This window comes from Meles meles, chromosome 18 (assembly GCF_922984935.1).
Source record: "Meles meles chromosome 18, mMelMel3.1 paternal haplotype, whole genome shotgun sequence".
Taxonomy (NCBI): Eukaryota; Metazoa; Chordata; class Mammalia; order Carnivora; family Mustelidae; genus Meles; species Meles meles.
In genome coordinates, this window is record NC_060083.1 from 46,807,940 (window position 1) to 46,835,247 (window position 27,308).

The 27,308-nt window shown below is 44.9% G+C and overlaps 2 protein-coding genes across 2 annotated transcripts in view; both read right to left on the reverse strand.

The window, feature by feature from the left end:
• LOC123930066 (leucine-rich repeat-containing protein 37A2-like) overlaps window positions 1–8,848 on the reverse strand; it is a 44,589-nt gene extending 35,741 nt beyond the window's left edge. Inside the window, exons 1-3 of the mRNA XM_045986275.1 lie at window positions 8,804–8,848; window positions 6,783–6,997; window positions 4,376–4,447 (exon numbers count right to left, since the gene is read on the reverse strand). Coding sequence (XP_045842231.1) covers window positions 4,376–4,447; window positions 6,783–6,997; window positions 8,804–8,848 — 332 coding nt within the window. The remainder of the gene's footprint in view (window positions 1–4,375; window positions 4,448–6,782; window positions 6,998–8,803) is intronic.
• A 7,531-nt stretch (window positions 8,849–16,379) lies between these two features.
• RDM1 (RAD52 motif containing 1) lies at window positions 16,380–26,390 on the reverse strand. The gene is made up of 7 exons (XM_045985613.1): window positions 26,277–26,390; window positions 25,722–25,901; window positions 23,007–23,129; window positions 22,445–22,613; window positions 20,925–21,023; window positions 18,195–18,280; window positions 16,380–16,714 (listed from the first exon to the last, which is right to left on the reverse strand). Exons 1-7 carry the CDS (start codon window positions 26,388–26,390, stop codon window positions 16,613–16,615), a joined length of 873 nt encoding a protein of 290 aa, XP_045841569.1. The 3' UTR covers window positions 16,380–16,612.
• Window positions 26,391–27,308: the final 918 nt, after the last annotated feature.

A 27,308-nucleotide genomic window follows, 5' to 3' on the forward strand; every position in this document is an offset into this window, starting at 1 on the left:
CCAGAAGTCACCACTGACTTTAATAAGAATTTCCTGGCTTTTTGGTGTGTTTATTTATTGATTTTTAAAGACTTATTTATTATTCTGAAAGAGAGAGCAAGGGAGGGGCAGAGGGAGAGGGAGAGAGAGAATCTCCATCAGACTCCCCACTGAGCATGGAGCTCTGTCCCATGACCCTGAGATCATGACCTGAGCCCAAGTCAAGGGTTGGAATGCTTAGCCAACTGAGCCACCCTGGAACCCATAATTTCCTTGCTCTTTCAATGTAGGTTTACCTATCATATGCAGCTGTAAACAACATAACTTAATTTTGCTTCTTCTTGAACTCTAACTCTATGTAAATGGAATCATATTATATGTATTATTTTCTATGTTGCTTCTCTCACTCAATATTATGTTGTTAATTCCTGATATTGTTGCACATAGCTGAGGCTGGTTCATTTCAATGCCTAGTATTTCATGTCTTGCTACATGTGGCTACTGTATACTTGGGAGTGACTAGTGTGACTGAGGAGATCAATTTTTAATTGAATTAACTTCAATTATTTTAAAATTTAAATTTAAAAAAACCTGATACTCAACAGTTATTAGAAAATGTTTAGATATGTTTGCAGCAATGTGGGTATGTGATGTTACTTTTTAATCTGTAAATTTTATGAAATCTAAATACAGATCAAGTATTTCTGATTAAAAAAATAGCGACCAAATTGAGATTTCAAAGAGTTAGTATGGGAAAAAGAACATAAACTCCCTCATTAATAATTTTTATACTAACTACATGCAGGAATGATAATACTTTGGATATTATGAAGGCAGTTTAAATGTAGACTATCTTATTAATAACATATATAATGATTACATGTTGAAATGATAACACTTTGGCTATATGAGCTAAACAAAATATATTAACATTTATGTCATCTGTCTTTTTACTTTTAATTTTTAAGTGGCTACCAGAAAATCTGAGATGACTTATGTGGCTTACATTATATTTCAAATGAATAGTATTCCATTTTATGACTATTCCACACTTTATATATTCATTCTACTGTTGGTGGATACTAGATTTTTCTAGTTTTTAGTTATTACAAGCAATGCTGCTTTGAACATTCTTGTACTTGTGCATAAGTTTCTCTAGGGTTTAACAGGGGTACAAAATTGTTTTCCTAAAGGGTTGTGCCATTTCAAGTTGGCAGATTGAAACATGCCAGATCTCTACCCTTCCAACCTCCACCAAAGTCCCTAAGAATGACATAAAACATAAATTTAAAAATCCACAACCTTAGCTCAAGGACACAGGAATAGTTCCACAAACACCCCCTTACTAGAAATGCCCTGGAGCGACCCACAGGGTGGTTAGTTGGGATCACGTGGGAGGAGCAGGGGCAGCACATCAACCCCTCATCCTTGCTCCATGGACCAGGCGACAAAGGGTGTCTTCTTCCAGCTAGGAGCAATTGGTGTCAGGAAGAAGTCAGGGTCCCAGAACCCTGGAGGAAGGGAATGCCCTCTCTGACTCACCACTAGAATGACCTCCCACCTCCTCTTCCTTAATTCTTAGGGGAATCCATCACAGAAAAACAAGCCCCAGCAGCTTGTTTCACCTCTTCCCTAGTGCCAGAAAACAGAAGTGGTAGAATCTCAACTACAAAATAAATTGCACTCAGGAATGACCACACAGGGTGAGAAAGCCATCCATTAAGGACAGAAGACAAAAACAAACAAAAGAGTTCAAAGCCAATGAATCCAAGTTAACGGGGAAAGCCCAGGAGAATTTTAGAATGGCATAATTAATATCCTCAGACAGATGTAAACAGCACATCCATTAAAAAAGAACCAACTCAAGATTATATGAATGAAAAGGGTTATCATTAATAAAAAAACTCAGTCTATGAGCAGCAAAAATGGTAGTTGAATAATAAATTAGAAAACAGAAATCTCTGACTGGCTAATGATTTTTTATCAGCACTTGACATTTTATTTATTTATTATATTTACATATTTGTTTTTATATTATATATTTGTAAACCCCTCAAGAACTGGGATATTTGGTCAATTTTGTTCTTAAGCCTCTATCCTAGGCATGTAAAACAGTTCTTGGCACATAGTAGATGCTCATAAATATTTGTTGAATGAACTCAGAAAGTGACAGGTATCAATTTGCAAACATACTACACCTTTCTTTAAAACAAATTATCCATTTGTTATCACTTATGAGGATAAGTACAACTTTACAGCATAATAAATGTCTTTCTCCAACCCCACTCCTTAATTTGTGACTCAATCTCAATCTTTTGAAACAAGAACCTTTTGAGAATTTCATAAAAACTATAAACCTTTTCCCTAAAAAACTGCACTTTCTTGAATATGTCCAAAGGTGTGCACATGATTTCAATCTGTGGATCATCCCTTTAGGGTACAGGTCTGTGAGGAGAATGGATTGAATTTGGAGGGCCAAACTTGGATGGATGATAAAATGATATATCACATATTTGTCATAAATATCTCAAAATGTCATTTGTTCTCACCACTACCTTGAAGTTATAATAGTTATTAGACTTACCACTATATCTTGTGATTTAATGTGTTAACAGATTAGTGATCCACAGTTAGGAACCTCCGCCTTACAAGGCACAACCCTCAAGCTGAATTAGAAATCTGCAAATCTTACTAGATTCATGTTCTAGTCATTAATTCCCAAACACATGCTTTTTAAAAATTAATTTAAAATTTCTACTTATTTTTTAAAAATATATTTTATATATATATATATATTCACATGGCTCAAAATTCCAAAGGTATATAGTACACAATTCAAAGTTTTTCTGCTATTCCTGTCCCTTAGCCTACCCATCCTCTCCCTCCACTCCCTACAGAAAATTAACGTTATTTGTTTATCGTGCCGAATTACTTTCAGTTTTCTTACAAGTTTGGGAAATAAAATCTCCAAGCCAGACACTATTATGGGGAAACATAAACTATACATAGTATTTAAGAAATTCATAAAATAAAAAAAATTGCTTGGTTCTAGCACTTCTCTCTTACTAATAAGATAGCAGACTAAGGGTGGGGGATTTACTTTAGGGGAATCATAATCCCTATTTTTAGATTACTATGTCTTTTATTACTAATTCAGTAGTCATTTTTAACTTATCTACTCAAGTTGAACTACTGATACGACACACAAGCTGTGATGAAAAATGCCAGTTAATTGCTTTGCGTGTAATATTTTTTCCAAAATCATCTGTATCCACATTGACTGTTTCTACAAATCAATTAAAGAAAAGATAACAAAAAATTGGCAAAGGACAGAAAATTCAGACATGAAATACAAATGTTCAGTAAACAAAGAGATATAGTGAATTTACAAGTAATCAGAAAACTTCAAGTTCAGCTGAGACCCCTTTTAGTCACTCATCAGATCCGCCAAGAAGTGGAGACTATTCAGTGGTGGAGGGTGTGAGGATGTGAATCCTGTCACGGTCTATGGTTTGGAGTGTAAGTCGGCACAATTTTTTTGAGGACAATTAAAATTGTACATCTATATTGTCTTCATACCAATGATTCCATTTCTAGATATGTATTCTACAGAAATCCCCTCCCATGTACACAGAGATGCTTGGAGAGGCAGTTCACAGCAGCAATGCAAGTGACAAGAAAACTGGACACAGTCTAAACATCCATCAGTAGGGGAAATTATTAAATTGTAATACATTCATAGTATGGAATATTATGTAGGAATTCACATGAAGGGGGTAACCCCCTATGTACTAGAAGAAAAGAAATCTAAGACCCACCATGAAGAAAAAGAATCGAGTTATAGGATGTTACTGTTTATGTAAAAGGAAGGAAGGAAGGAAGGAGTGAATGGAGGAAGAGAGGGAGGGTTGAAGGAAAGGAGAGAAGGAAGGAAGGAGGGAAAAGAAAGAAAGGAAGGAAGGAAGGAAGGAAAAGAAAAAAAGAAAGTCACACAACAAACCTGTTTTGCTGTCTATAAATATGTATGTAGACAAAAACATGGAAAAAGGTCTGGAAGGATATATACTAAATCCAGACTAGTGGCTATTTTGGCAGTGGGATATCAAAACAGAAGGAGGATGTTCACTATATCTATTCTTTCATTTTTATATATTGAGAATATAATCATGTATTCCTTGTATAATGAAAAATGAGTTTAGATTGGCTCTAATTTTAAAGAGAGTCTGCCAAATTTAATTTTTAAGATAAACATAGAATTGGAATCAATAGAGGTTGATTTGGGATAAGGAGAGGGAAATACCTTTCCTCAGAGCTACTAACTTCAAAATTCTGGACCAAGAAGGATCTTAGAATGCAGTTAAGTTTTTTGTGTTGTATTTGGAGAGAATATACTCACAGTTTCTCAGCCCATCGATATGTCTTCCATATATTTTCATCAATGTAAGAAATAGAATTTCCTTGGAAATTTCTGTGAAGAAACACAGTTCAGATCCTTGAATAGGTAGGAAAAGAATGAACAGAATAAGTAAAAGAAGCATTGGCAACCTTGTGGGGAATATTCATATGCAGAAACACCAGCTTTCTAATTTCCACAGCTATCAGCATCCCGCTTGGCACAAGTAATAGAGATGATGTGAGGCGGGTAGCACAAACAAGGCATCTCCCTAGAACCTGAACTTCCTACGTGTCCAATTTCTTGGACAGACAATGCCATTAATGACTTTGAATATAAGTATTTTTTTCCAAAATCACTTATGTGTCTAAAATAGCTCCTTCTGTAAATCAGTGAGAAAATAATAATTCAACAGAAACATGGCAAAAATGTATCATTATCAGCAAACAGAGGTAAAGAAATCCTAAGTCAGGCAACACCAAAGCTTTGGCTCAGTGTACTCTGTTGAAACCTCGCCAGCTGTTAGAAGGATAAGGGAAGTTAGAAATTAGAGGAACTAATACGGAGAGGTTTCTTAGAGATACTGCATAGGGAAAGGCAACAGACCACTGAGCAAGGAATAAAAAGTATTACCTTGTTAGGGGAAACTGCAAAGGAACGAAATAGGAAGGAAGGACAAACACCAAAATGGTAACAGGTGTTATCTTACAGGTGGTAGGGAGGCTGGGATGGGATTTTCACATTTTTCCCCACTCGCTTGTAACATTAAAAACAAAAACAAAAACAACAGTGAGAATGTATCCAAGAATTGTATGTGTTAAAAAAAAGCTATGAAATGCCCGAGACTCAGAACCTTTACCTTTAGCTTTGTCTTCTTTCCTCAGCAACTTAGCTATCCAGTTTATATAGACTTTTTTTTTCAGGAAAATCAGAAATAAGGCAAATGTTTTGATGGTTCCCATCTGCCCATCTGCCTGGTGGCCATTTCCAGCCTACCAGAAGACTTCTGGTTGCTTTATGTTCCCTGATAAAAATGCTTAAAGCTGAACTTATCTCCCTCAAACTGGCTCTCCTTCCCAACTGTTTCCACCTGTTCTACTGCCATCGGTCTGCTCATCTAGGACAGAAACTTCGAGAGTCATATTTCATTTTCCTCTTTCCTGAACACACCCTACCACTATTCTCATCAGTTACTCAGTCTTCTCGCTTTTTCCTTTGCGGTGCTCTCAGGATTTTCTTTCTACTCCTATCACAGCCACTCTCATCCAGCTCTTTGTCACTTTACTCTGGGCTTTTGCTAGAGCATTCTATCTGGTCTCCCGAGATCAAGATTTCCTCTCTAGATCATTCTACATAGGGAATCAAATACAATCCTCTTCTTCTAATGTTATGTATCTCTTGCTAGAACATTTTCATGGCTCTCTATATCTCAGAGTGTGACTTTCAAACCCCTGTAACTTATAGTCAAGGGTTTTCATAATCTATCTTTCACTGCTTCCTAATTTTTAATTCCTGATCATTCTTGCAGCCATGACTTTACCTAGACTATACTTCCTATTTTTGCTCTATTTAACAAATCATAGCCACTCTTTTTAAGTCTCAGCTAAAGTTTTAGTTTATCCATGCAGCTTTCCCTCACTTCTGTAGTCCATTGATTACAGATTGAATACAGTACCTATGGTCTGTACTTAATCATAGGTCCCCTCCCTTTCTATGCCTATTTCCTTTCTTCCCACCTATCATTTCATGTTCTAAAGACAATGTCACACTTGTATGGCTCCCACAGTACTGAGTCCTGGGCTGGGCACAAAATAGGTTCTGTATATAGAAGGCCAGGGACAAAGATGAGTTTTGAACATAACTGAGGAGTCAAATAATAATAGCTAACACTCATATATATGCTAGGCACCGATATAAGTGTTTTATATATATTAACTCATCTAAATCTCAAAATAATCCCACAAGGTGTTAACACTAATAATCCCCATTTTACAAGAAACGAAACTGAGTCAAAAGCTCTTAATGACAGACCTCGGCTCAAACCCAGGCAGTCTAGTTCCAGAATCTTACTCTTAACCACTTTGTTATATCACCACCAAGGAGATGGAGAGAGGGGCATGTTGCTATAAAGAGGATGGAGCAAAAATGGGAGAGTAGAGGTTAAGGAATGAAATGATGGGGATAAAAAACTGGATAAGAAGAAAGACTAAGGACAACTGCAAGTAAAAGATTGGAGAAGGGGGAGTGATAGCAAACAGCAAAATGAAGACAAGAGATCGTTGACAAAGAAAAGGTAAAAACAGAAAGTCAGCGTGGGTAGGGAAGATGAGGAAGGCCCAGGAAGACCTCAAAGAAAAGGCTGCCATATCAAGCACGAGGCAGAGAACAAATGAGAAAAGACAATTCTTACAAGATGGTGAAGGTGCCGTTGTAGGTGTTGGGCTCTGGCACAGGCACTCTGCGGAGCCTCTGCTTTGGGCTGAAACCAGTACATGATAGCGTCTCATCTTTGCAGGTACAGAGCTTGCATATGTTGATGTTCATGGTAGCGTTCTCTTCTGGTTGCTCAGTTAAAGCTGTGCGTGCCTTTTCTGGGGTGTATTTTACAAAATGCACCACTGAATGCTGGGTCGTTGTGGGGAAAACTGTCTCAGATGACTCTGGTTGCGGACTTACAGTAATTTCCAGTTCCATAGGTAGAACCGTGGTTTCGGTCAGGTTTGGGTGTTGACTCTGAACACGTTCTGGATGTGCAAGTGTCACCTCATGGTCCTTTGGAGGAGGAGTTGTAGTCTTCTTTGTGGTTGTAGAATGTTCAGCCTCTGTAATAGGTTCTGGAGTAATGGTAGGCCCCAAGTCCTCACGATGAAATGTAACCCTGGGTGACACTGGATGCTGACCTTGATCCTTGCTTGGAGTTGGAGTTGTCACCTCCTGATGGAATGGATATTGAATTACAACCTCCTTAGGAAGCTCTGGAGGCTGAGTTGGGGTCTCTTGCGTGGTTGGAGAAGGTTCAACCTCCATATTGGATCCTGCAGTTACAGTAATTTCCAGGTCCATTGGTGGAACTGTGACTTCAGTCAGGTTTGGATGTTGACTCTGAACCTGTTCTGGATGTGCAAGTGTCACCTCAAGGTCCTTTGGAGAAGGTGTAGTCTTCTTCATGGTTGTAGAATGTTCAGCCTCTGTAATAGGTTCTGGAGTAATGGTAAGCCCCAAGTCCTCAGGATGAAATGACATGCTGGGTGAAGCTGGATGCTGACCTTGACCCTTACTTGGAGTTGGAGCTGTTGCTTCCTGATGGAATGGATATTGAACTACAACCTCCTTAGGTAGCTCTGGAGGCTGAGTTGGGGTCTCTTGCGTGGTTGGAGAAGTTTCAGTCTCTGTAGTATGTTCTGTAGTTATGGTAAGACCCAGGTCCAAAGGTTTAACTGTGACTTTATTTAAGGTCGGATGCTGAACCTGAACCTGCTCCGACTGTGGAAATGTCACCTCAAGGTCCTTTGGAGGAGTTGTAGTCTGCTGCTGCTGCACTGTTGTAGACTGTTTAACCTCTGTAGTAGATTCTGGAGTTATGGTAAGCTCCAGGTCCAAAGGTGGAACTGTCACATTTGATGACCACAGATGCTCAACTTGATCCTGACGTGGTGTTGGAACCACTGCCTCTTGATACACAGGAGGTTGAGATACAAGTTCTTTAGGTGGCTCTGGAGGCTGATCTGGGGTCTCACGCATGGCTGAAGAAGGTTCAACCTCTGTAGTAGATTCTGGAGTTGCAGCGAATTCCAGGTCCAAAGGTTTAACTGTGACTTTATTTAAGGTTGGACGGTGAGACTGAACCTGCTCTGAATGTGCAAATGTCACCTCAAGGTCTTTTGGAGGAGCTGTAGTCTTTTTCAGGGCTGTAGAATGTTGAACCTCTATAGTGGGTTCTGGACTTATAGTAAGTTCCAAGTCCAAAGGCTGAACTGTTACATTGGATGATGATGGATGCTGAGCTTGATCCTGACCTGGTGTTGGAACAGTCTCCTCCTGATATAATGGAGGTTGAGCTACGACAACCTCCTTAGGTTTCTCTGGAGGCTGAACTGGGATCTCCTGCATAGGTACAGAAAGTTCAGTCTCCTTAGTGAATTCTGGAGTTATGGTAAGCCCCAGGTCCAAAGGTTGAACTGTGACTTCAGTCAAAGTTGGATGCTGAGCCTGAATCTGCTCTAGGTGTGCAAATGTCACTTCGAGGTCCTTTGGGGGAGCTGTGGTTTTCTTCGTGGTTGGAGAATGCTCAACCTTTGTAGTGGGTTCTGGAGTTATGGTAAGCTCCAGGTCCAAAGGCTGAAATGTTACGTACGGTAATAGTAGATGTTGAGTTTGATCTTGGCCTTGAGTTGCAACTGTCACCTCCTGATATGCTGGAGGCTGACCTACAACCTCCTTAGACAGCTCTGAAGGCTGATCTGTGGTCTCCCGCATGGTTGGAGGTTCAACCTCTGTAGTGGGTTCTGGAGTTACAGTAAGCTCCAGGTCTAAAGGTTGAACAGTGACTTCAGTCAAATTTGGTTGCTGAGCCTGAACATGCTCTGGATGTGGAATTGTCACCGCAGGGTCCTCTGGAAGAGTTAGAGTCTGCTGCAGGGCTGTAGAATGCTCAGCCTCTGTAGTAGGCTCTGGAGTTATAGTAAGCTCCAGGTCAACAGGTTTAACAGTGGCACTGGGCAAGTGTGAATACTGAGCTTGATCTTGTCCTGGAGGTGGAACTATCCCCTCCTTATGGACTGGAGGTTGTGCTACAACCTCCTTAGGTGGTTCTGGAGGCTGAGTTGGAGCCTCCTGCTGGGTTGGAGAAGGTTCTACCTCCTTAAGGGGCTCTAGAGGTAGAGATGGGGCTTCTTGCAGGACTGGAGAGGATTCCACCTTCTCAGGAGACTGTGGAAGCTGAGAATGGGTCTCTTGAGAGACTGGAAAGGGTTCCACTTTGTCAGGGAGTTCTAAAGGCTTAGCTGGGGCTTCCTGCTGGACTGGAGATGGTTCTACCTTCTCAGGAGGCTCTGGAGGCTGAGCTGGAGCCTCTGGCTGTGTGGGAGAAGGTTCCACCTCCTTAGGGGGTTTAGGAGATATAGTTGGGGCCGGCGGGGGGACAGGGGACTGAGCTGGGGCCTCCTGCTGAGTTGAAGATTCTGCCTCATTAGGGGGCTCTGAAGGCTGAGCTGGGGTTTCCTGCTGGACTGGAGATGGTTCTACCTTCTCAGGGGGCTCCGGAGGCTGAGCTGGGGCCTCCGGCCATGTGGGAGGTGGTTTCACTTCCTTAGGGGGCCCAGGAGATATAGCTGGGGCTTGCAGGGGGACAGGGGACTGAGCTGGGGCCTCCTGCTGGGTTGAAGAAGATTCTGCCTCATTAGGGGGCTCCAAAGGCTGAGCTGGGGTTTCCTGCTGGACTGGAGATAGTTCTACCTTCTCAAGGGGCTCTGGAAGCTGAGCTGGGGCCTCCGGCCGTGTGGGAGAAGGTTCCACTTCCTTAGGGGGCCCAGGAGTTATAGCTGGGGCCTGTGGGGTGACAGGGGACTGAGCTGGGGCCTCCTGCTGAATTGGAGAAGATTCTGCCTCATTAGGGGGCTCTGAAGGCTGAGCTGGGGCCTCCGGCCGTGTGGGAGAAGGTTCTACCTCCTTAGGGGGCTCAGGAGATATAGCAGGGGCCTGTGGGGTGATAGGGGACTGAGCTGGGGCCTCCTGCTGAGTTGGAGAAGATTCTGCCTCGTTAGGGGGCTCTGAAGGCTGAGCTGGGGCCTCCGGCTGTGTGGGAGAAGGTTCTACCTCCTTAGGGGGCTCAGGAGATATAGCAGGGGCCTGTGGGGTGATAGGGGACTGAGCTGGGGCCTCCTGCTGAGTTGGAGAAGATTCTGCCTCGTTAGGGGGCTCTGAAGGCTGAGCTGGGGCCTCCGGCTGTGTGGGAGAAGGTTCTACCTCCTTAGGGGGCTCAGGAGATATAGCAGGGGCCTGTGGGGTGACAGGGGACTGAGCTGGGGCCTCCTGCTGAGTTGGAGAAGATTCTGCCTCATTAGGGGGCTCTGAAGGCTGAGCTGGGGCCTCCGGCTGTGTAGGAGAAGATTCTACCTCATTAGGGGGCTCAGGGGGTATAGCTTCGGCCTGCTGGGGGACAGGAGACTGAGCTGGGGCCTCCAGTTGGGTTGCAGGTTTGACTTCCTTGGTGGGCTTTGGAGGATGAGCTGAGACTGCATGTTCATTTGCAGATGGTTCAATCTCCTTAAGGGGCTCTGATGGCTCAGGTGGGACCTCCCATTGGCTTGAAGCAGGTTCCACCTCCTTAGGAGGGTCTGGAGTCTGAGCTATGACCTCTTGTTGGCCTGGAGGAGATTCATCTTTGGGGATCTCCGGAGACTGGAAAAGAGGCTTGGACTGGGTTGGAGAAAATTCAGTCTGCTCAGGGGGAACTGGAGCCTGAGCAGGGAACTCCTGCTGCACTAGAGGATGTTCAGCCTTAGCTGGCACTGGAGTTATGGAAACCTCCAGACCTGTAGGTTTAACTGTGATATTGGGCAACAGTGAATACTGAGCTTTACCGGGACCTAAAGGTGAGAATGTCACCTCATGATGTACTGGAGGCTGAGATACAACATCTGTAGAGGACTCTGGAGGTGGAGCTTGGTTCTCATGCTGAACTGGAGAAGGCCCAATCCCCTCATTGGGGTTTGGATGATGAGCTGGGACAGCATGCTGGACTGGAGAAGGTTCTACACCCACAACAGGCCTGTGAGACAGAGCTGAGCTCCACTGCTGGATTGGAGGAACTCCAATTTCCTCAGGAAGACCTTCAGGCTGGGTTGGAACTCCCTGCTGGACCGGAGAAGGCTCAACCTCACCAGAAGGCTCTGGGTGCTGAGCTGCAGCTTCCTGCTGGATTGGAGATAGTTCATTTTCCTCAGGAAGATCTTCAGGCTGAGTTGGGACTCCCTGTTGGATCGGAGAAGGTTCAGCATTTTCAGGAGGGGCTGGATGCTGATTTTGGGCCTCTGACTGGATTGGAGAAGGTTCCAACTGCCCAGGGAACACTGAAGACTGAGCTGGGGCCTCTTGTTGGGGTAAAGAAGTTTCAACCTCATTGTTGGACTCTGGAGTTATGGTAAGTGCCAGATCCACAGGTTTAACAGTGACATGGGGTGACAGCAGAACATGAGCTTGACTCTGACCTAGAGGAGAAACTGTTACCACATGATGCTCTGGAGAGTGAGCTGGGACCTCCTGTGGGGTTGGGGAAGGTTCAACCTCATCAGAAGGCTCTGGATGCTGAGCTGCAGCTTCCTGCTGGGTGGCAGAAGCGTAAACCTCCTCAGAAGTCTGTAGATGCTGACTTGGGACCTCCTGATGGGTTGCATAAGGTTTAACCTCCCCAAGGGGATTTGGATGCTGAACTGTGGCCTCTGACTGGGCCAGAGAAGATTCAATCCCCTCAAGAGACTCTGGATACTGATTTGGGGTCTCTTGTTGGGTTGAAGAAGACTCACTCTCCTCTGGGACCTGAGGGTGCTGAGCTTCGGCCTCCTGCTGGGTTGGAGAAGGTGCAACCTCCTCAGAGGTCTGTGGATGCTGACCTTGGCTCTCCTCCTGGGCTGAAGATTCACCCTTCTCAGGGGTCTGTGGAAACTGAGCTGGAGCCTCCTCCTGGGATGGAGATGGTTCTCTCTCTCCCTGGGTCTCTGGAGGTTGGGCCGGGGCCTCCTCCTGGGTTGAAGATGGTTCGCCTCCTTCAGGGGCCTGTGATTGCTGAGCTGGGGCCTCCTGCTGGGTTGTGGGAGGTTTAACTTCTCCAGGATACTCCAGATGCTGAACTGGGGTCTCCTGCTGTGCTGGAGGTTTCTCCTGTATTGTAGGTTCTGGGGAATCAGTTGGAGTCTCCTGCTTAACTGGCAAATGTCCAGCTTCCTCAGAGGACTGTGGAGGCAGAGTTGGGGCTTCATGCTGGGTTGCAAAAGGTTCCACATTAAGGGGCACAGAGGGCTGAGCTGCAGCCACATGCTGAACTGGTAGAGGTTCCACCTCTGGAGTGGGTTCTGGTGTTATGGTAACCTGCACATCTGCAGGTTTAACACTGGGCAGGTTTAAATGTTGAACATGAGGGTGACCTAGAGGCGAAACTGTCACCCACTGATGCCCTAGAGGTTGAGCTAGGTGCTCCTGCTGGGTTGGAGCAGGTTCTACCTCCCCAGAAGGCAGCTCTGGAGGCTGAGCTGGTTGTTCTTGTGGGGTTGCTGAAGATTCTATCTCTCCTGGAGACTGAGCTGGGGTCTCCTGCTGGATTGAAGATTCTGCCTTATTAGGGAGTTCTGCAGGCTGAGCTGAGGCCTCCTCCTGGGATGAAGAAGAAGAAGGTTCAGCTTCTCCAAAAGTCTCTGGAAGCGGAGCTGGGGGCTCCTGCTGAGTTGCAGGTTTTACCTCCTCAGGATGTTCTGTAGGCTGAGCTGGGGTCTCCTGTTGAGCTGGGGAATGTTCTGCCTCTTCGGGATTCTCTGAGGAATGAGTTGGGATCTCCTGCTGAGTTGGGAAATGTTCTGTCTCCTCGGGATTCTCTGAGGAATGAGTTGGGATCTCCTGCTGAGCCGGGAAATGTTCTGCCTCCTCGGGATTCTCTGAGGAATGAGTTGGGATCTCCTGCTGAGCCGGGACATGTTCTGCCTCCTCGGGATTCTCTGAGGAATGAGTTGGGATCTCCTGCTGAGCCGGGAAATGTTCTGCCTCCTCGGGATTCTCTGAGGAATGAGTTGGGATCTCCTGCTGAGCCGGGACATGTTCTGCCTCCTCGGGATTCTCTGAGGAATGAGTTGGGATCTCCTGCTGAGCCGGGAAATGTTCTGCCTCCTCGGGATTCTCTGAGGAATGAGTTGGGATCTCCTGCTGAGCCGGGACATGTTCTGCCTCCTCGGGATTCTCTGAGGAATGAGTTGGGATCTCCTGCTGAGCCGGGAAATGTTCTGCCTCCTCGGGATTCTCTGAGGAATGAGTTGGGATCTCCTGCTGAGCCGGGAAATGTTCTGCCTCCTCGGGATTCTCTGAGGAATGAGTTGGGGTCTCCTGCTGAGCCGAGAAATGTTCTGCCTCTTCAGGATTCTCTGAAGAATGAGTTGGGGTCTCCTGTTGAGCTGGGGAGTGTTCTGCCTCTTCAGGATTCTCTGAAGAATGAGTTGGGATCTCCTGCTGAGCTAGGAAATGTTCTGCCTCTTCAGGATTCTCTGAGGAATGAGTTGGGATCTCCTGCTGAGCTGGGAAATGTTCTTCCTCTTCAGGATTTTCTGAGGAATGAGCTGGAGTCTCCTGCTGAGTCAGAGAATGTTCAAATTCCCCACTAGGCTCAGAAAGTGGAGCTGGTTGTTCCTGTACGCTTGGAGGCTTAGCTTCCTCGGGAGGCTCTGAAGGCGGAGCTGGGGTCTCCTGATGAGTTAGAAAAGGTTCAGTCCCCCCAGAAGACTCAGAAGGCTGAGCTGGTTGCTCCTGCTCACCTGAAGGCTCACCCTCCTCTGGCAGCTTAGCTGAGGTCTCTTGCTGGATTAAAGGAAGTTCTGCTTCCTCAGAATGCTCAAGAGGCTGAGGTGGGACCTCCTGCTGGGCTGTAGAAGAATCGGCCTCCTTAGCTGGCTCTGGAGTTATGGTAAGTTCCAGATCCACAGGTTTATATGTAACACTGGCAAACTTGAAATAGCTTGGATGGTGGCTTAGAGGTTGACTTAGCATCTCATCATTTACAGGAGTTTGAGGTAGGTACTCCATAGGAAACTCTGGAACTAGAGTTGGGGCCTCTGGCTGCACTGGGGTGGGCCCAGCCTCCTCCAGGTGCTCTACAGACTGAACTGGGATCTTCAGCTGGACTGGGGTGGGCCCATTCTCCTCAGGGCGCTCTACTGGCTGAGCTGAAGCCTCTGGCTGGACTGGGGTGGGCCCAGCCTCCTCGGGGACCTCTACAGGCTGAGCCAGGGTCTCTGGCTGGACTGGGGTGGACCCAGCCTCCTCGGGGTGCTCCGTGGGCTGAACTGGGGTCTCCGGCTGGGCTGGGGTGGGCCCAGACCCCTCAGGGAGCTCTCCTGGCTGAGCCAAGTCCTCTGACGGCACTGGGGTGGGCCCAGCCTCCTCAGGGAGCTCTACAGTATGAGCCGGGGTCTCTGGCTGGACTGGGGTGGGCCCAGCCTCCTCGGGGAGCTCTACAGGCTGAGCCAGGGCTTCTGGCTGGACTGGGGTGGGCACAGCCTCCTCAGGGAGCTCTACAGGCTGAGCCGGAGCTTCTGGCTGGACTGGGGTGGGCCTAGCCTCTTCAGGGCGCTCTACAGGCTGAGCCAGGGATTCTGGCTGGACTGGGGTGGGCACAGCCTCCTCGGGGAGCTCTACAGGCTGAGCCAGGCCTTCTGGCTGGACTGGGGTGGGCCTAGCCTCCTCAGGGCGCTCTGCAGGCTGAACCGGGGTCTCCAGCTGGACTGGGGTGGGCACAGCCTCCTCGGGAAGCTCTACAGGCTGAGCAGGGATCTCTGGCTGGACTGGGGTGGGCTCAGCCTCTTCAGGGCGCTCTGCTGGCTGAGAGGGGGCCTCTGGTTGGATTGGAGATGGCTCAGCCTCCTCCGTGTGTTCTGGAGGCTGAGTTACAGTTATGGTAAGTGCCAGATCCACAGGCTTAACAGTCACTTTGTGGAGCTTTGGCCGCTGGGCTTCATTCTGACTGCGAGACGGCACATCTACCTCATGTGCTATCGGTTGAGGTACCACCTCCTTAGATATCTCTAGAGGTTCACCTGGGGCCTCCTGAGGAGTCGAAGGTTCTACTTCCTCAGGGGCCTCTGTAGGTTGAACTGAGGCTTCCTGATGGACTGAAGAAGATTCGACCTCTTCAGTTGTGCTTGAAGGCTCAGCTGGGGCCTCCTGTGGGTTTACAGAACTTCCACCTTCCTTAAGGAACTCCGAAGGCGGAGTCTCTTCAGGGGGCTCTGGATGCTGGGCCTGGGCCTCCACCTGAGGCAAAATAGATTCAGCTTCCTCAGGGAACTGTAGATGATTTTGGGTCTCCTGCAGGAGCGGGGGAGTTTCAGCCTCCTCAGGGAGATTTGGAGGTTGTTCTGATTGCCCCGGGAAGTCCGCTGGTAGGTTCTCCCCAGGATATAGAATATCCATACTGGAATCTGAATAATCATCCTGTAGCTGTTCTAGGAGCTCTTTATTTGCAAGTTGGTTTGGAGTTCCAACAATGACTTTGGCAAGCCTTCGATGCTGAACAAGATCTTCCTCCAGGTTTGGGGGTGAAACAATAAACTGTGTTGGCTTTGAACTCTGAACATCCAGAGGTGGAACAAGTATTTCAAATGATTGGTGATCTTCAGCCTGATCCAAACCTACAACTTTAATCTTACTTTTGAGTCCAAGAGGCAGAGCTATGGTCTGATTCTGATCCCAACCTAGCCTTGGAGCCACCTCTGGGAATCTTTCATGCTGGGTTAGCTTGTCATTCAGATCCTGATCTGCCTCTGGGGGCAGTTTGCCAACTGAATCCGTGTCCGGGAACGGAACCAAAGTCTCAGTCAATTCCTTAGGCGGGGCCAACATCTGGACTGGAGCAGAGGACCCCAAGTATTTAAAGCCCCCCGGCTCCGCTGGGGGTGTAAGTGCCTGGGGCGATTCGGGCGGGAGTTCAGAGGAGTGCGAAGACCAGGGCTCGGTGGGCCCTAGGAGGTCGGAGGTCAGCTGGGCAGGGTCCAGGGCCCAATCCGGAGGCTGAGCTGCCTGGACCAGCAGCCACAGTGGTTGCCACGTGAGGAGGAGCAGTGGGGCCCAGAGGCGCAGCCGGGACATGACATGCGGAGGCTCTGGGCACAGCGACCCAGGCCAGTGGGGCGCAGGCGCCGCGCCGGAGCGGGAACCGAACCGTTATGGCAGCCCCGTGACGCGCGCACCGTTAGCAACTGCGGGCCCCTCCCCCGCCTACGTCCCACCCTTTGTTTACGACACCTTTATTTACGCAACCTTTATTAGCGGGGCGCAGGTAGGCACCGCGCCCCTCGGAGCGAACCCCTTTTCCAGAATCACCAGGGCCCAAGCCTCCCTTCTCCCTACAAAGGGCACAGCTACCTCCTGATGCTCACAGCGAGACAGGAGGGCCACGGCCTCCAGCAGCTCTGGGGTGGAGGGGGAAGAGGGGGGGACAGTTTCCCAAAAAGCCGCAGGATCTGGCATCCCGGGAAATTAAAAATGCTAGTCCAGTTCTGGTGGTTTGAACTCATCCTCCTCAAAGCTTAAGTCCGAGAGACATTCTTCCTCCCCTTGGCCATCCTGCTTCCAAGAAAAGTAGCTGATCTGCAGAAAAAACACCAGTTAGGGCAGTAGGGAAGGGATTACATTTTACAGGTCGTTATTCTAAAACGTTGCCATTTCCTCTAAATTCTCAATACGCATGTCTGAGTATTAAGTCCCCACTCTGTTAGAAGGTGGCTACCTACCATTGAATCAGTGATGGCTCCAAAATTTCTGTAGGAGGGGTTTTAGGTCAGGGGTGGGTGGTGGGGGGGCAGGTGAGCATTTCATTCTGGGAATGAGGGTCTGAAACCAAGAGAATAGCCCTCTATTTACACTGGCATGGGAAAACTTCCCTCATCCTACCTTGACCAAACACAGCCGTCAGTCTAGAAAAAGTAACACCACCACTTTTCAGCGGTCTGACCCTGTGTGTGCACATGTTCAAGTTAGCAGGGCAAACAATTTTCTTGAAATACTGTAACATCCAGTTTACATCCTTCACAGCCCTTTTTATAATCTGTTTTGAGTCCTTGTTTACGGTCTGGCACAAGCTCTAGCACGCAAACTATAAGAAAGAGGGTTTTTATCTTATTCCCAGCATCTAGCCCATAATAATGGTTTTTAAGTGGAACTGATTCCAAAACTGGCCTTATTTAGGAATGGATCTATTGTTACAATCAGGTTTCTGAAATCTTTAGCATCAATATGGAATCTCTCTCACATTTCACAAGAAGCTAGACTTCTTAAAGTGTAAATCTGGATAAGTCTGAAGTTTCCTTGACGGGTTTGATTAAAACTGAATTAAAACAATTATTTTGCACACAAAAAAAACACCTTCAAATACTTTTCCAGAAAGTAACCATCTTCTTCACTCTCTTCCCTTCAAAACAAACAAACTTTGCAACTTTGCAGTGAGTTAAATAATCAGAAATCTAGCCCCCAATTAAGTTTTCAATGACATGAAACCCATCCTTCGCTCCTTTTCTTCTTCTTTTTTTTTTTTTTTTTGACATTCTATATGCAGCACATTAACAGCTTCTTTTAGAAATTACCTTGGCAACTTGATTCCTAATTCAGGGCATGATATAAGTGATTGACAGAAAAGTTCTTCAGCAAAATATTTCATACAAGATACGTGTAAGATGCTGACATTTGGGTAATACACCTTATTTGAAAAGCATGATGGTTTTCAAACACTGTAGCATAATCTCACTTAATGCCAGAGTTACCCTGTTCTCAAATTCCTGGGATTCTGTTTGAGGGGAGCTCTAAAAGGCCGTGTCCTCGCCTATGTCTACAACAGTAGGAGTACTCTGATGCAATTTGCTCGCCAAATTTCAAAGAAGGGGTCAGAGCCAAGAGTGAGGACTTTAAGGAAAGTGTCAGAAATTCCCATGCACTCAAAAGCATTTTCAGAGTTTTACATTTCCCAAAGGATGACAGAGCTAAGTGTACTTGTCAAAGTCTTCCAAATCCTGCCGGTTGCTTTAAATTATGGCTACCCTGGCTATGGAATCCCCGAGCTGTAATCTCCACATACTTGAATTAAATCCTGTAGCTCCTCTTCGGTTCTGGCATCTGTAATCTCTTCACAGGGTCTATATTCCACAGCTATTTTACCATTTTCTGAAATAAAGTTAACAAGGATCAGATCAAAATTTTTCTTCTTCTAAAACTTCCTGTATATGATAGCATCCAATAATTATTCTTTTGATTTTTCAAAAGTATTTTATTTTATTTATATTTATATTTATTTATTATATTTATTTATTTTATTTACATTTATTTTAGAGAGAATGCACAAGCAGAGGGAACAGCAGAGGGTGAGGGAGAAGCAGGCAACACGCTGGGCAGGGAGCCCGATGCGGGGCTCAATCCCAGGACCCGGAGATCTAGGCAGACCTTAATGGGCTGAGCCGCTCAGGTGCCCCGTAGACATTCTTTTGATTTCTGAAAGCAGAAAATAAAAGCATTTTCCTAGAAGTTTTTTCACCTCGCACTTCAGTTTTTATCATCTTTTTTTTTTTTTTTTTTTTTTTTTCAGATTTTATTTATTTATTTGAGAGACAGGGGGTGGGAGGGGGGGAGGGAGAAGCAGACTCCCTACTGAGCAAGGGAATCTGACATGGGGCTCAATCCCAGGACCCTGGGATCATGATCCAAGCTGAAGGCAGACACTTAACTTACTAAGCTACGCAGGCACCCCTATCATAACCATTTGTGGAAAAAAAAAAAAAAAAGTGAAGTAATCAACTGTGTGGTTAAAAAAACTTCATGATCTCAGAGATAGGAACGAAGGAATAATGACACAGGGAGTTAAAACTGTAGGAACAAAAACATTCAATCATAATATGATTAAGCAATAAGACTTCAGGTGGGGGTCAAGGTGAGTTCAAACCCAGAACAGAGACCACCAGACTGGCTGATACTTCATATTAGAACAAAGGCAAGTGTCTACTCCCTGGGAACCAAAATCCCACCAGATACAATGAACAATGCTCTGGAGAGGGAGGCAGGGCATGCACTGGAACACTTTATTGGCAGAAACAGGCCCATGTACCATGTAGACAATACAATTTCCCTTAAGGCAAACTACAGCTATAAGACTTTTTAGTCTAAGGAACTTTGAATGTGTAGAAGGGATACCAAGCATACTAGGGAGAGGTCAACAACCCAAATGCTCAGTTTGGTTCTTAAAAGGCTGTCACTCAGAACTGATAGCTAATAACGATTCTACCTGATGACCATGGAAGTCAACCTTCCCTGGAAGACTTGCCCAGGCTGGAAACTTAAAACCAATCCAGGGTCAACTCTTAGAAGCAAATAAGGCCTCTGAAACTTAGCTAGGATTTCTTAGTCTTTAAGACTCAAGGCTCTGAAGCAGGGGAGCAACTGTTGGGAACTCTCCACTCATTATAAAATTTCCAGAAAAAAAGGCACCTGGGTAGCTCAGTTGGTTGAGTGTCCCGCTTTTGATTTCAGCTCAGGTCATGATCTCACCAGCCCGCACCAGGCTCCATACTAGGCATGGAGCCTCCTTAAGATTCTCTCTCTCTCTCTCCCTTTCCCTCTATTCTTCCTCTGCCTCCCTCTTTTATTTTGTTTAAAATAAAATAAATAAAATAAAATAAATTTCCTTTGAGCACAGCGTGGGTTGATTCTCTCCCTCTCTCCCACTATTCCTCCCCTGCCTCCTCTGCTGCCTTCTTTTATTTAAAATAAAATAAAATAATATTTAAAAAATAAAATTTCCTTTGAGCATAGCCTGTAGCATTCACACTATTGTAGAACTCAGCAGGGAATACAATCAACACTGTTCAATAGGATGGCCACTTACAAGGTTCACAAAAATGTAGCTGATCGTTGCGTAAGAATCATGTTTACCCAATGTCAGTGCCAGAAAAAAAAGTGGAACTGAATTGATTCCAAAATTGATTCTAATAAATTATCCAACAGGAAAACAATAATGGTAAGAAGTTGGGAAGCCTGGGTGGCTCAGTCAGTTAAGCCACTGCCTTCGGCTCGGGTCGTGATCCCAGGGTTCTGGGATCGAGTCCTGCATCTGGCTCCTTGCTCGGCAGGGGAGCCTGGTTCTCTCTCCGCCTCTGCCTGCCACTCTGCCTGCTGGTGTGTGCTCTCTCTCTCTCTCTCTGACAAATAAATAAATAAATAAATAAAATCTTAAAAAAAATAATAATGATGATAAGAAGTTAACATATTTTGTCTGTTTATACATTACTGGGATAGTCCTAAGCTTTTTATATTCATCATCTCATTTACTCTTCCAATGTCCCCCATGAGGTAAACTGAATTATTAACTTTATTTTGCAGATAAAGAAATTGCAGCTTAGAGAGACTAAATACGTTTAAATTTGACTATAAAACCTAAAACTGCATCAGAAATCTGAAGAGACAGGGTTAGGACTCAACAACAGATGTCCAAAGCTTATAACCACTATACTACTTTGTGTTATGGGCAAACAGTCAAAAAAGAAGACTGGGTCAAACATTTTCTGTGTGGAGGCAAGTCGCTGTATATCTATACACTATAGACAACAATATTTCTCTGTCTCAATGTCACTTTTCTCATGAATGCTACAAAGAACAAATTTGAGACTGCTGCTTTGAAAGCATTTGGTGAATAAAAGAATACAAAGTGTTAAAAAAAAAAAAAAGAATACAAAGTGTTTTCATCCCAACTAGCTTTTCAAAATGAGTTTATTTGCTCGTGGAAACTGAAGTACCTTAAGGACAATCAAAAAAGTCTTACCTAAAACCACAATCACCAGTTTCTGGAATGCATCTGACACAGCCTTCTGAATAGCAAGCTTCTGGGTAGTTTTCCTTTTCATCAGAAATGATAATGGCCCTAAATCCAACCAAAACAAATGGATTTAATATACCTGGCTGCATAACTGATTTTTTAAAAAGATTTTTATTTATTTATTTGTCAGAGAGAGAGCACAAGCAGGCAGAGTGGCAGGCAGAGACAGAGAGAGAAGCAGGCTCCCTGCTGGACAAGGAGCCTGATGTGGAACTCGATCCCAGGACCCTGGGATCATGACCTGAGCCGAAGGCAGCGGCTCAACCAACTGAGCCACCCATGCATCCCTGAATAACTGATTTTTATGTAATAGGTTTAAAACCTATAGCATGGTTTCGTGGATCCATGATTCTTAGATCGTTATCTTAGCAACAAAGGCAGATACAACACAGGCATTTGGTGGAATGGCTCTGCTGTAGGAATATCCTGGCTGGGCACATTTTTACTGTCCTGCTCTATCTCAGAAGTTCCTGAAGTACCAGAAAGGAGATGCAAGCCAAGAAGGTGGCACAAGGGACACCTGGGTGGTTCAGTCGGTTAAGTGTCTGCCTTCGGCTCAGATAATGATCCCAGGGTTCTGGGATGAATCCGACATCGGGCTCCTTGCTCAGCAGGAAGCTGGCTTCTCCCTCTGCCTGCTGCTCCCCCTGCTTGCGCTCTTGTGCTCACTTGCTCTCTCTCTGACAAATAAATAAAATCTTTAAAAACAACAACAAAAAAAGAAGGTAGCACAAATCTCACGTCACTCACAGATTTCAAATGACAAGTTGAAGCTATCCTCCTACAGACCCTACTTACTCTCTTGTGCGTCAAGTGCCGGAATCACAGAGAAAGATTTGGTGGTAGTGCACATGACCTGCTCTCTTCCTGAGCATCACCCACGGAAACCTATTCCACTCCATTTGCTAACAGCCCTGCCTCTGCCTTAAAACCCTAAGCCTAAGCGCTATGGACTCTGGGAAAAATCAGTACCAACTGGAATACCTTTTCTAGGAATCTACATTTGACTCTTTACACACCAGCCCTTTTATAGGAGGCAAAGGACTGAACATTTATGCAAGAATTTATTTAAATCTTTGGATGATGATTTTGCTGGGATCATTGAAGGCTACAAGAGATCTGTATTTGTAGGACTATTTTAGCACAAGGCAATTTTTTTTTTTTTTTTTTAAGCACAAGGCAGACTCTTAACCAAAAATGGAAAAAAAAAAAACAAAACATTATTTCCTTCTTCCTGAACAGGAAAATCAGCTAGCAGAAAATCAGCTTTCGAATTTTAAAGCTAAAGGTTTTTTTAGGGATTGCCTATGATAAAAACCTGTATTGCAGGGTAGAAAAGCTCTGCCCAGGGCTTTAGTAGCTTAGCAAGGGGAGGGCTTGATGATATATCTAGAAAGACGAGTTTTAGAAAGAAAGAGAGGTTCTATCTCCACCCCTTTCCACCCCCACCCCCACTACAAACAGACCTTCCTCCAGCTTCTCCAAAGGCTCCTCGGCCATGCCAACTCCAGGACTCCTGCACTCATAAAATGGCAACACCACTTCTAAGGCACAGAAGAATTTCAGGCTCTGGTTCTGAAGTGGTACTGCAGCATCATCATTTTCTCTTTCTTCGAGGTCAGAAAGATCCTGAAGCTGTTAGGATTTTAAATTAAAGGTCCTTCCTAGGATCTCAACGTAGACTTCAAGATGTTTCATTAATATAAATAAAAACTAAACTCCAGCAAACCCAGCTAACAGTTGAGGTCCTATAGCTTCAAAATCAAGTAAGATGTGCAAATGAATTATTAGATACAGACTTTTTGTTTGTTTTTAAATTCTATACCCTACAAATACTGGCAAAAATTGCGGACGCCACTACCCAAGTCACTGAGAGTATTATTAATTCTAGGTGGCAGGCCCATGCTCAGGTCCTTCTACTTAGTCCCCCTGATGTCTCCTACCCACATCCAGTTCTCTCCTCTCCGAAGTCCAGGGTTTCAATGTTGAAATGAGTCTGATTAGCCAAAGCAAAGCTATAAAGTGTACCTTGATGATCCTTTTTGACCATCCATTGAAACCAAAATAATAATTTGCCAATTCTTGGCACTGGGAGCTGTTTAGGGCAAGGGCCTGATGTTGAACCGCTTTATGTCTCGTGCCAAGACGAACCTGAAGACAAGAGAAGACAAGAGAGACTGAAAAATATCAGAACTTGCCACAGAGGCTTATTTTGGATACACCTGAGATTGACCAATACCTATTTCAGAGACTGACTGTGAAGATTAAAAAGGGAACAACATTGTAAGTAGTGAGCTCACAGTAAGCCCTAAATGAATGGTATTTACTCTTTTTAAGCTACAGTACTTTTCTGCATCATTTCCAGGGCTCCTGATTGAACTGGAAGATTTTCCTGACCTCTGGTGGTGCGAGTGATGGTGAAAGCAATGAAGGAAGCCCTCCAGAAGCAAATTATGTAGGTAAGCAAAGGAAAGACATTGTTTTTGTTGTTCCATTCTGGTGTATATGACCTAAACACCAGACAAGGTAGGTCTGACACAGAGGTAGGACCCTAATCTGCAGCACCCTCCTCCCCAAGTCACTAACCTGTTAGAACAAGGAAAATACAGACCTCTATAAACTTAATAAGCAACTAAACAATTAGAGGTTCACTTGCATTAATAAGCTTCTTTGAGAATGCAAATACCTCCAGTGTTAACTATGAATAACTTAACGCTCTATGGTGAATTTCTTACATCCACTGATTCTGTCTTAAATGTCTATTTCAACTTTAAGCTGGGTGTAGTAGTTAATATATTCATAAAGATTCAAATGATGCCAATGAAGTCACAGCACTGTTAATTCTTCATTGATTTGTTCATACATCTTCCTCTATCACTGGTTTGTAAGCTCCGTAAGTGCTTAAAGGAACCATATCTTATTCTTTTCTCATTCCTAAAACCGAGCACATTCTGTTGTTGACTGAGTGAACGATGAAAGAAGAGTGATAAGAAAATGAAACTACTTTCTCCAGATAAAGCTGTGTGCTGGGAAGGAGAAATGAAGACGAACGTTTAAATGTAGAGTGCTGCATGGGCGGCTAATGGTGAGGTACAGTGAAGCTGTTCTGGATAACAAGGAAGCTTCAGAAGGGCCCCAAGCCTCTGAGTCAGAGAGACTGTTGTCACCTTGGATGAGCTTGCCAGTTCTTGCTGGCTACCATTTTCCTTCACGCTACTGAAAAAAACTCAGATGCCCTTGGGCCTTGCCTTGATTTACTTTAAGACATTATGCTTTTTTCTGTATTTTTAAAAGGCAAACGACAACAACAACAGCAACAAAAAACCACCCAGGAACTATGCGTAGTTGCCAAAGTCAAAAAGAGCCCATAAGTAAATTGGATAACAATTTGGGAAAGCAGGGATGGTAACCCAAGGTTCTGTGTTAAATAACGAAATCTAATATGACTGTTCTCTCTTGTCAACTGTATATTGACTTGCAGAACACTTCCTTCATCATTCTCAGTGATGGGCTTTATGCTGTTAAATCTCAAAACCTAAAATTTATGAAATGATCTTAACATCCAATGAGAGACAAAAACCCCATTACTCATAACTGATACAAAATAACTGTTTCATAATCTGTAATACCTAAGTGGCTCTGTGAACTTTTCACAGACTAGAAGCAGGCCGACCACAGTTTGCAAACTGAAGAATGTCTGACAGGTCATCTTTTCAACCACAGGGAGTGAAGCCAGGATTGAAGAGGGTATTAAACAAGTAGGTGGTATGCCTAGAGTCACATTAGAGGAGAGTTCAGATTCGATCAAGGTTAAGTCAATAAGGAAAGGCATATGGTAGGAACAGACAGCCAAGTCAGTATGGGGTAGCCAGATTCAGAAGCCAGTCAGAGAGGGCTGATGAAAACATATAATTATAAAGGGAAAGGTTTGGAAATCTAAGTCTCACTCACTTATTCAGAGGAAATGACATGGTCCTTGATAAAGAAATGGTGACTGAATTGAGGCACATACTGAAATATAATTCTGGGGCTCTGGGAAAGTAAAAAGGACAGCATGGTTAGTATGGAATAAAGTTCCTGTAGTGCATTAAAGAATGTTTTAATCATTTTCTGGGAACTGAAGGGAATCCTGAACAGGCAGTTTGAGAGATGACGATGAAGCATCCTTTATAATACAATGGATGACAGAGTTTGTCATTTTATTTTTTAATTTTTTAAAAGATTTTATTTATCTGAGAGAGAGAGAGAGAGAGTGAGAGAGCAGAGAGGGGGCAGGGAGAAGGAGACTCCCCGCTGAGCACGGAGCAGGAGGTGGGGATCGATCCCAAGACCCAGGATCTTGACCTGAGCTAAGGGCAGACAGCTTAACGGACTGGACCATCCAGGGGCCCCTAGAGTTTGTCATTTTAAATCCACATAACAGTAAATATAAGCAAGACTCTTCTTGTGAAGATTTCTTAAATTAAGGGGCAGCATAAAATGACCCGGGATTTAACATCAGTAAGTTGGGGTTTGATTTCTCACTTCCGGTTATCACGAACCTTAAGTAAGTCACTTAACTATCTCGAGTTCGAGTTTCTTCGTCGAAAAAAAGAAAACAAAAACTCAGAGAAACTGGGGGATCGCTGTAGCAATGCATCTGAAAGCATTTTGCAAATCGGAGTGTTGCACAAATGCCAGTCTATTATAATGAAATTCAGCACTTTGTCCCAGTGGAGTTAGGAATTCCTTATTTGGACCCACCTTCACTGGAGAATTCTGGAAAAGATGCTTCTCGTGGCATGCCTTTTGAGCTCTGTGAGCATCTCTTGCTGAATAAAACTTGATGATGGCATAGAAACCAGGACGGGCCACTGCAGCATTTGGAAAGACTCGGACCGAATACAGAAGGCCAAACTGGGAGAATACTGTGAACAGAGAATGCTGTGGGGTGGTCCCACGGCAAGTAAGTGCATGAAATTTCACGCCCAGAAACCAAAACTGCCCAATCCCTAAACCCTTCTGCACAGGCAACCCCAAGCACTTCTCATTTCATGAACAGGTCTTCCTCTAAAATCCTAAGATTCGAGAAGCATTAGAAGGCAACATATGCTGGCTGTTGAGAGTTACCTCTCAGAAATTTGTTGGGGCTGACAGACTGCTGAGGTCCCCTTTAGAACTAAGATTCCTCTCGGCAGAGACTACAAGGCGCGTGAGGTGCTAAGACCAGACTCCAGGGCTCCCAGTCCCCGGGTGGGGGTAGGGGATGAGGAGACACACGGCCTTCTCCATCCCTCCCTCCATCCTGGCTCGGCTCACATGCAAGTCCTCGGCCGTGGGTCCAGAACTCAGTTCCCACACCAGCAAGGTTTTGTCACTTTCGGTGGGAACGGCGAAAAAGACCAACTCCGCCATCCTACCACCACTGCGCATGCGCGGTTACGGTTCAAGAGCACTGCGCCTGCGCAAGGCGCGCCCGCGCTTTTTAAAAAAGAGGGCTTGTACGAGGGGCGGGGCCAGCTCTGCGGGGACGTGGTGAGGGCGGTTCCCGGACCTCTCTCTGGCCCCTCCCACTCTGGACGTGTCTCTGACTTTACTTCTCCAGCAGCACCACCACTTCAAAGCGGTGGAGTTTAGTGCTTCTACTCAAGTAGATTTTTAGGGGAGAGACCAAAGGGCGAGCTTACAGGATTCTAGGGTGCGAATATCTTTAGAGCAGCCGGCTTCGAAATCCTTAAAAAGTGTTCTCTGATTTTCCTACATAATTTTGGTGAATTGTGTAAGTGTGTTAGTTGGGATGAGAGGATGTGGGAGTTTGGCAGGCAGTGTGAGGAGAGATAAATTCGGAAAAATCAAAGAGTGAGTCCAAGTAGGGCATGAACTGGAGTTCATAGTGCTCTTGCAAAAGGGCTGTTCTAAGCCCCCGGTCAGCTATTTTGAGGACTAACACAATGAGAGGGAAACTAGGCCCTAAAGATCCTTATTTTAATCCTAGAATGCTTGAGCTGGAACGGACCTTACAAAACATCTCCTGAGGTTTCTAAACAATGGTCTCCAGACTGGTTCTGGTCTGTGAAGAAGTTTTCACTAGTCCTTGGCAAAACAAGAAAAGGATAATCAGGGTTTAAAAAATTTTTTTTTTCATAAAACAAAATCTATTCCATTTTATTATCCTACAAATATGAACTTCATTTTCTTTCTTTTTCATTTTTTAATTTTTAAAATATTCTCTGCATTTATTTGAGAGAGTGAGAGAGAGAGAGGGCACGAGCAGGGGGGATGGGTAGAAGGAGAGGGAGAAGCCAACTAGGAGCCCCCTGAGCCAAAGGCAGACACTTAACCAACTGAGCC

What these genes read in the sequence shown, in the direction of transcription:
- RDM1 (XM_045985613.1), bottom strand. Translation starts at nt 26,390, where the DNA reads ATGCGCAGTGGTGGTAGGATGGCGGAGTTGGTCTTTTTCGCCGTTCCC. An exon ending in GGTCAAAAAGGATCATCAAG is followed by an intron (nt 22,614 to 23,006) that starts GTACACTTTATA and finishes AAATCCTAACAG; the next exon opens with CTTCAGGATCTTTCTGACCT. An exon ending in ACTGGTGATTGTGGTTTTAG is followed by an intron (nt 18,281 to 20,924) that starts GTAAGACTTTTT and finishes ACTTTATTTCAG; the next exon opens with AAAATGGTAAAATAGCTGTG.